Below are 9,889 nucleotides of genomic sequence, written 5' to 3'. Positions count from 1 at the left end.
TTATAATACGTCGAAAGAAATTTGTAATAAAACTTCTTACTAAAACATTAATTTATTATTAAAAATTTATTTTGTGATTAAACAAATTTTATCAATGCAACTTAATATTTTAAAATTTACTTGAGTAAAAATTACTTTTGTTATTAAAACAAATTTTCAGAATTTATACAAATTATTTACTTGAGTAAAAATTAATTTTGTGATTAAAACAAATTTTCAGAATTTATACAAATTATTTATTATTAAATATTATTATTTACTTGAGTAAAAATTAATTTTGTGATTAAACCAATTTTCAGAATTTATACAAATTATTATTTACTTGAGTAAAAATTACTTTTGTGATTATAACAAATTTTCACAATTTATACAAATTATTTATTTTTAAAAATTATTATTTACTTGAATAAAAATTANTTTTGTAAAATAGTAGAAACTTATAATAACAAAACAAATTAAATTAAAGAATATGTGCATATGTACGCAAGAAATAAATGCAAACTAAAAAATTAAAGAAAATGTATAGTTTTATTAAAAATAAATATGGATACATGTTTCTACAACCCCTTGTAATAGGGAAGTAATTCCCAATAGACAATAAAATTATTATATTATTATTATAACAAATTTTCACAATTTATACGAATTATTTATTTTTAAAAATTATTATTTACTTGAATAAAAATTAATTTTGTGATTAGAAAAATTAACTTTATTTAGGAAATTTATTTAAAAATTAATTTTGTGATTAGTGCCACCCAAACCACTACTATAACCCTTTATAACCCTTCTTATAAAAATAAGTATTTTATATTTAATATTTTGCTTAAGGCAGCTGAAAAAAATTAGTTTTTATAACCTCAAATTTTTGTATAAATATCAGTCAGAACCCAGAAGGTTTTTAACATTGACTTAAAAACTTTCAGCTTTTAAATATCAAAAACTTTCAACGATTTAAAATGAGTTGTAAGTATATTTAATTAATAATAATATATTTTAGATTCTAGTTATTTAGATTCCAATATTTAATCAATATTAATATTAATTAGATTTCAAGCCTGGCAATATTGGAGTGGTTATTGATTTTGAGGCTTTTATGATATATGAGATGAATATACCGTTTAACACTTTGTGCAGTTGGGGTTTGTGGCACGAAATTCGAATGAATTTCAAATTATTAATTTTTATAATGAAAATATTTATTTTAATGATTTAAGTTATTCGAACAAAAAAAATGTAAAATTTGCTAATAATTTACATGGCCTTTATTTAGTGTACAATAAAAAATATAATGGAAATTGGGAAAAAAGTGAAAATGTATGTAAAATTTTATATGATTTATTTTTAAAGTATAAAGTATTTTATTATAAAGGAGGAGAGATTGAAAAAAATTACTTAAATTTAACTGCTGAAATATATGATGTTTGTATTCCCTACTTTAATCTCGAAGAGCAGGGGGTACCAAAATCTTCAAAAATTCGAATTCCGTGTCCTGTACATACTAAAAAATTCCCTCATTACTGCTGAGTCACAAAGAACCAGGATGATTTTTCCTATAAATGTATACCTCCAAATGCATCCCTGTTAGAAAAATTTGCAAAGAACATACCAGATTTGTTCCTCATTACAGCTTATGTGATGTATATTCATACAAATCATATATGATCGAACATGGTAAATATATTTTATTATTATATAAAAATTGGTAAATAGAATTATATGATTTTTTAATTTATGTTTTCTTTTAACAGGTTTCTGGTGACAAGTGTTTTAAGAAATAAATAAAAGTTTTTTATATTTTAAATATTTTTATTATTTTTCATTGAATTACAGCATTGATTATACATTATAACATGCAGACGTGCTAAATACAAATGATGTTTAACAAATTTTTTTACAAATTCGTCATTATAAAATTTATCTGTTACACTCAGTCCTTTTAAACATTGATATCTATTCATTTTATATAGAAAATACAAACAGAAATATCCGCAATTTTTTGAATATAAACTCTGATGAACAAAATTATTCCAGTAACAATTTTTGAAATTTCGTTTTATAAATTTAATAATTTTTGGTTTTGTCGGTTTCATTCCATAACTATCATAATAATAACAAGTTTTTCCATCGAAGAACGCGGATACCCAATGACTTCCGGGCTTATTTTTCTCATCTAAATTAATTATAAACGATTTCCTATTAGCGATGCAAACAGGTAAATCATCGGATGCAAAAACGCCTCCGAAAGTTCTTTTTATTTTCGAGTCACTGGAAGCCAGTCTCCACAACGTGATAGTATTCATTAATAATCTACAAAAACAGTTCTTGAGTGATCAATTTCTAGAGTGTTATTGTATTCGAGTAAACAAATAACGTTCACAGTTTCTAATAATGCAGTCGAAAATTTAAATTTGATTGAAATATTTCCTTGTTGGTTGATAATTACATTTGATTCTGATGCAGAATGATCAGGAGTAAGATCAAAACAATATAAAGTATAGCCGTCTTTATAATCCTTGTAAGATATATTTGTAAATTTATGGTGATTAATACATCCTATATCTTCAAATAATGATATAAAATTTCTCGCGTATATGTTATTTGTATAATCAGGGGTATAAGGTTTCGGAGGAATCATTTGGTTGTCTTTTAATAAACATATATAATTTAAATTAGAATTTTTAAAATTGAAAGGATTATATTTTACATTTTCGTTAAATGCCGAATTAGAAACTAAACCGATCGTCATTCTATAAGGTAGCTGACCAATAACAGCATTTGATATATTTGTAGACTGAATTCCACTACTTAAAGTAAAGACCTTTATATCAGTTCTGCGGAATGGCATTTTTATAATACCTGTTTGCAATGCTTTTTCTCTTCCAATTTGAACAGATGAACTTACGTCTACTTTATTAATTTTTAGAGATGCATTTTTAATAATAATTTTATATTCATCATTATTTGCCATTAAAGCAAAATTGTCTTTAGATTTCCAATTTAATTCTTAAATCAATATTATTAATTAACAGTTTAGGTTGATGTGACAAGTCAATATGAAGTGTTCCGACTAAATCTATTAGTTTACTTTGTTTACCAATATTAAATCTTTTAGCCAATCCTTCATTATGTTCTTCTATTGAATCCATATATTGTGCAGTATCTTTATAAAATAATGCACTTGTTAAATGAGTTTTTTGCAGTTCTTTTGAATAAAATAATAAGGCTTCTAAAATTGCTCGATAGGAATAATTAACTTGCGAAATTACTTGTTTGTCGTTCAGAAAAACACTGCATTGAGAAAACAAACTATTCAAAAAATAATTAATAGGGGCTACTTTTTCATCTGCGGGAATATCTGTTCCATCTTTCTTTACAATTTTTGCTTGAACGTGCAGATAAATTGAATGCAAGTCAATATAATTTTCTCCAGAGCCGGATACATAAAATTCGATTGGCGCGCGACTATCCAAAATTGTCGCAACAGGATGGACTATAACTTCCGATGTATTATCGTCAGCTAATTGGGTCAAAACGGTACTAAATAAGTCCAATTCACTTTTGGTGCAAGGACATGAATGCGGGTCCATTTTTCTTATTCCGTAAATATATCTTGTACTTTCTGTCTTTTATTCTGCGACTGGATTAATCTTTTCAGTCATTTTCTTTTTATACCCGATCCTCCTTGTACTTTTTTAACTACATCATCTTTAATTTCAGATCCAATATCTTTTAAATGCGATTTTGCTGATTCTTTAAACGATTTCCCTGCAATTACATCTGATCCGACACCTGATGCAAAATTTAACACTTTTCGTCCCAGATATTTTCCTACTTTACTCAGAATAGGATACAACTTAATATTTTAAAATTTACTTGAGTAAAAATTACTTTTGTTATTAAAACAAATTTTCAGAATTTATACAAATTATTTATTATTAAATATTATTATTTACTTGAGTAAAAATTAATTTTGTGATTAAAGCAATTTTCAGAACAACTTATTATTAAAACAAATTTTATCAAATTATTTATTATTAAAAATTATTATTTTCTTAAGTAAAAATTAATTTTGTTATTAAACCAATTTTCAGAATTTATACAAATTATTATTTACTTGAGTAAAAATTACTTTTGTGATTATAACAAATTTTCACAATTTATACAAATTATTTATTTTTAAAAATTATTATTTACTTGAATAAAAATTAATTTTGTGTTTAGAAAAATTAATTTTTATTTAGGAAATTCATTTAAAAATTAATTTTGTGATTAGAAAAATTAATTTTATTTAGGAAATTTATTTAAAAATTAATTTTGTGATTAGTGCCACCCAAATCACTACTACTGCTGTATTCAAATATTTGATAAAATTTAAAAATTTCAAAAACTTATTTCTTTTTGATATTTTTCCAAAAACAGGATTTGTAATCATTTAAACATGAGATACAGAAACTTATTTTAAAATAATCATATGTTTTTGTGAAGTTATATTTCTATAACAACAATATAAATAATGAATTATATTAATACACATACTAACTAATTGCATAAATTCATTACTTCAGTTACACAATGAATTATAAACTGAAATAATCCCTGAATAATATAGTGTGTCTATTAGAAGCCCACTGGGCTTAAACATTTTCTGAAATATGGACTTCTATTAAGACTGTTATTTACTGTATATTATTTATGATAAAACTATATGCATATAAAGTACAAAATAGTTTTTAAAGTTTTTTCTACTACTTGTGTGTTTAATTTCATATATAAAGTGGTATTACACTTTTCAAATTTATAAACAATATATACAGTAATCATGTTAGTGTCCCAGGCTATCTAAACGCAAGTATTCATCATCAGACAGATCCTCTTCTTCATATTGTAAATTACAACACTGATGTTTGTAAAAGTTTCAAATGTCTGCTGATAAGGTATGATTGGTTCATTCAGCCTCATGATAAGTCAGCATTGTTCTGATATCCAAGCTCTGGGAATAATGGAAGATCCACTCTATTGTGAAGTGCAAGCCTCATCTTTCATTCCATCAGAGCATCCACATTTGAATGATTTGAATTAATTTTGGTATCATACATTTCTGTGTCTTCTTTATCCATCTAAGGAGCTTGTACTAATTTCCAGTTACTATAACAAGATCAATAAAACTAGCACAAAGCCACTCATTGCATGATTCATTGAACTTAGTCTAAATTTTAAATGTTTAAATTCAATATTAAAAATGCTTACTACATTATAAATCTTTTATGAGTATATGATTTTTATATATCATGTTATAAAAATATTACTAAAAAATATTCTAAAGTATATACAGAAAATTTATTATTATATGTTTAGATTAATAAAAAGAACAGTTAGAACAAAATTTTAATATAAATTTATGCTGATGATAGGAGCTACTTTATTAATTTTTAGAGATGCATTTTTAATAATAATTTTATATTCATCATTATTTGCCATTAAAGCAAAATTGTCTTTAGATTTCCAATTTAATTCTTAAATCAATATTATTAATTAACAGTTTAGGTTGATGTGACAAGTCAATATGAAGTGTTCCGACTAAATCTATTAGTTTACTTTGTTTACCAATATTAAATCTTTTAGCCAATCCTTCATTATGTTCTTCTATTGAATCCATATATTGTGCAGTATCTTTATAAAATAATGCACTTGTTAAATGAGTTTTTTGCAGTTCTTTTGAATAAAATAATAAGGCTTCTAAAATTGCTCGATAGGAATAATTAACTTGCGAAANTGGGCATCTGAGAAAGATCCTTGTTTAGTATTTAGAAATTTATTAGCAAAAAATCGAAATAAAAAGGTAAGTCAAATAAAGTAAATAATTTTTAAATCAAAAATGATCTGTAGTTATTGCTTTTATAAATTAACAGTTTTTTTTATTGTATAAGCATCAGTTTCTCTCATTACATGTGTTAATATACAAAAGTATATATAATATTTGTTAATTTTATAACAATGTTATTACAATAGTTTCTCGTACATTTACTAAACATAAGAAAAATAAGACAGCATTAATCTTAACAACAAAAATTTATTGTGCAAGATTAGCACAATACATTTTTGAAAATAGTCATACAGATATTGTCTTTATATAAGACCTGTATAAAATTGCATAGAAAAACTTTTATCTGATAATTTCCAATTTAAGAAGATTATAATAGCCCCATAATTTATGTGCTATGGTAAATGAACAAAAAATGTAAAGTTCAGAGCTTCATCATATCTGTAGCAATTATTTTTAGATAAATCATATATCTTTTTAGTGAAATAACAGGAAACATCAAGAGGGTATATGGTATTGTATAAGAAGACAACAACACTAAACAAAAAAAAACACAGACAATCAAGGACGAAAACAGAAATATTCTTAGTGAAGATAACAAAGCAGTGTATAGGTGGTAAGAATATACAGAAGAATTTTACCAAGGAAACCTACTCAATAAACACATGATTGAAAAGGAACATATGGATGGATGTAGATGAGGTTGTCCCATGGATACGGAAAAAAAAATTTGAAAGAGTACTAAAAAATTAAATCCAAGAAATACAGTAAGAACAGATGGAATCCCACAGTAATCATCCAAGTTTCGGGGATAATGGAAGATCCACTCTATATGAATTATATAATCAAATTTATATCACTGGAATCATCCCAAAGAATATCAAGTCTAGTGTCATAGTTGTTGAAAATCGTACAGGTTAGCAGAACATCAGTAACAATATCTCTGAGGAACAATTTTGTTTTAGGAAAAACAAAAGTATAAGAGAGGCCATATTAAGTTTACGCATGATCATAGAAAAATCAGTAAGAGCAGATATGCCAGTATTCATTGCTTTTATCAGCACAGAAAAAGCATTTGGTAATATAGATAGAATGTTCAATATTATTGTCCTAAGCATTGAGAATTGACTGTAGGGACAGAAGAATAATATATAAATTGCACAAAGACCAAATAGCATTAATAGGGAAAAAGATTTGTGTTAAAGATTTTACTATTTATAAAGATAAATGGTAAAATCTTCAATACAATACATTTTGCAGACAACATAGCTCTGGTTGCAAACTGTAAACAAGAGTTTCAGAAGGCATAGAGAGACTTCAGTGATGTATTAAAGGCCAAATACAACCTAATAACTCATACAAAAACAAAAGTAATGATTTGTTCAAAAGAAAATGAAAGGCTTGCTAGAATAACACTGAAGGATAAAATTAGACAGTGTTGAGAACTTCCATTACCTGCAGTGCCAGGTTTACCTATAGGCTGACTAGGCTGCATCCTAGGGCCTCGTGATTCTAGAAGCCCCAAAACTATCAATCTGTTTTCAACTTTTATAAACTTTTAATAAGAAACAATAAGAGGCATTTCTTTTAAAAATTGTAAATCACATGCTGAGACATGAGTTGTGTCTCAGTATGTGATTTTATTGAATATGTGTGACTGAGTGTCTTTCATGTGATGTCTGGGCAGAAAAATCAATTTACCAGTATGTATTTTTTGAGAAATATTATTGAAAATAATCTGTTTTAAATCACAAAAAATTATGTCCATAAGGTCTCCATTACTAGGACAATATAGAGATCTAAAAGATGCAGCAAATTTGAAAATCCATTGACATCCAATTTTGAACATTTAATTTGAAATTTTTGAATGTTTTTTGAACTTGTTTCTTGTTTGTTTACATTACTTAGGAAAACCTAAAAGAAGTGCTGAGAGTTTAAAATGTTATGGAAGTTCAAAGCAACTGCATGACAATTAAACATGATTGTTTGCAAATATATTCAACTTGGCAAGGCTGATGTTGCGAATAAGCCAGAATTTTGAGATTTGACATATGTACTGAGATATTCCAAGTGATATATTGTAATTGAGCAGAAAATAAATGGAGTGCTTCATAGGTCAAAAAGTGTTTTGTCTGTAATCTAGAATTACTGAACAATGTGTTGGATTATTTATCAGGCTTCTTAAGGCTAATTTATAATCAGGTACAAAACAATATGGTTAGAGATAGGCAGTTAAGCTGCCATCTCATGATAAACTTAATAATTACAGTAGAGCATCGATTATCCAAAACAATTCGGGACTGGGGTTGTTTGGATAACTGAACGTGTATGAAAAAATATATTAATCTATCCCATGTTGAAATTTTTCTCCATTATGTGATGCTTTGCATTGAATTTTCGTTGATGTTAAGCCTAACAAAAATTTAAAAAAAAATAATAATCATGGCTATTGTATTGTTAAAAATTATTTCTTTATTTTGCACAAACAAAATAAATATATTGAAAAATATAAAAACAAAAAAAATTATATTTCGGATGTTAATCTAGTATCAAAAATGTTTCGATTCAGCACGACAGTCCTCAGAAAAACACCACAAAAAACAAGCAAAACTCACCAGTCATGATGGGGAAAAAAGCCTCTTTCAAATACTGGCACGTCCTTAAGTACCCTCTTGTGGTCACGCCAGTGCTGCCAGCTAAAACACGCACACCAACAAAAATAATATTCGAGTAGCCCAAGACATAGCTAAACATTGCAGTGCCATAGCACTAGTGGAAATTTGAATTTGCTGATTGGAACACTTTTGGTTAACCGATGTTTCAGTTGATCGGTATTCGGATAATTGATGCTCTACTGTATACATAAATTAATATAGAAATATTGTTGGAAAAAAGAATTGGTCCAGAGGACTCAAACCTGCAACTCCTGTCTACTGTGCAGATGCATTGCCAGTTATACTACCCAGCCATCCATCTGATGCTTGCTTCCAGAGCTATTAATTGATTAAATTTAGATATAATCATACTGGAAACTCACTGATTATTAATTAGCCTTAATATAGCCTGATAAAGAATATTACATTATCAATAGGACTTATTATTATACTTCTTTAGTTTCAAATTAGCAAAAGGATGAAGTCAAAAATAATAAAATAAAAAAGTATGTTTATTTTCACCTGTGTACTGTAGGCCCCTCCTCAGCAGGTTTACAACATTATCTTCTCTACTCTCCAATATTAATACAATAATAATACAGTAGAGCATCGTTTATCCGAATCAATTGGGGAATGGGGTTGTTTGGATAACTTATTTTTCGGATAACCGATTACTTACGAAAAAATATATTAACCTATCCCATGTTGAAATTTTTCTTCGTTGCGTATCGCTTTGCGTTGAATTTTCGTCGATGTTAAGTCTAACGAAAACTTTTTAAAATAATAATCGTGGCTATTGTATTGTAAAAAATTATTTTTTTATTTTGTACAAATAAAATAAATATATTGAAAAATATAAAAACCAAAAAAAATATACTTTAGAAGTTGATCTACTATCAAAAATGTTCGATTCAACACGACACACAGTCCTTAGAAAAACATCACACAACAGTGCTGCCAGCTAAAACACACACACCAACAAAAAATATTGGAGTCGCCAAAGACAGTCAAAGATTGCAGCGCCACAGCACTAGCGAAAATTAAAATTTGCCGACTGGAATGCTTTCGGATAACCGACTTTCGGATAAACGATGCTCTACTGCAGTGGTTCCCAACCTTTTTTCATTAGCGTACCCCGTAACATGTCGTATCTCCAGATTGTACCCCTCATTTAATGTTAATTTTACATATTGTAACTTTAAATTGAAGAAAAAAACTTTAAATGAAAATATGTATAATAAAGTTGTGATTGTTGCAAGGAACATATTTTACCTAATGATTTTTTAATATTATTAGTTTGTGATACATAATATATTATTTTTTCTGCCATAATAACTAACTTTTTTCTGTACCCCTAAACAACCTATCGCGTACCCCTAGGGGTACGCGTACCACAGGTTGGGAATCGCTG

General features: G+C 26.9%; 2 protein-coding genes across 2 annotated transcripts in view; one reads left to right on the top strand and one right to left on the bottom strand.

The window, feature by feature from the left end:
* Positions 1-2,678: 2,678 nt before the first annotated feature.
* Positions 2,679-3,590, bottom strand: LOC111625634. Its single transcript, XM_023368837.1, has one exon. It carries the CDS (start codon positions 3,588-3,590, stop codon positions 2,988-2,990), a length of 603 nt encoding a protein of 200 aa, XP_023224605.1. The 3' UTR covers positions 2,679-2,987.
* Positions 3,591-4,939: 1,349 nt separating this feature from the next.
* The window catches only part of LOC111625633 (actin-related protein 5-like), a 23,611-nt gene continuing 18,661 nt past the window's right edge, over positions 4,940-9,889 (top strand). Inside the window, exons 1-2 of the mRNA XM_023368836.1 lie at positions 4,940-4,967; positions 5,757-5,842. Coding sequence (XP_023224604.1) covers positions 4,940-4,967; positions 5,757-5,842 — 114 coding nt within the window. The remainder of the gene's footprint in view (positions 4,968-5,756; positions 5,843-9,889) is intronic.

The sequence above is a fragment of the Centruroides sculpturatus genome, unplaced genomic scaffold (assembly GCF_000671375.1).
Source record: "Centruroides sculpturatus isolate CEXI.00-Female unplaced genomic scaffold, Cexi_2.0 scaffold356, whole genome shotgun sequence".
NCBI classification, from domain to species: domain Eukaryota; kingdom Metazoa; phylum Arthropoda; class Arachnida; order Scorpiones; family Buthidae; genus Centruroides; species Centruroides sculpturatus.
The sequence above is the reverse complement of the archived record's forward strand: the minus strand, read 5'-3'. Positions and strand labels throughout refer to the sequence as shown.

Bases quoted from the DNA above. Each gene is read 5' to 3' on its own strand.
- LOC111625634 (XM_023368837.1), bottom strand. From the start codon at position 3,590: ATGGACCCGCATTCATGTCCTTGCACCAAAAGTGAATTGGACTTATTT.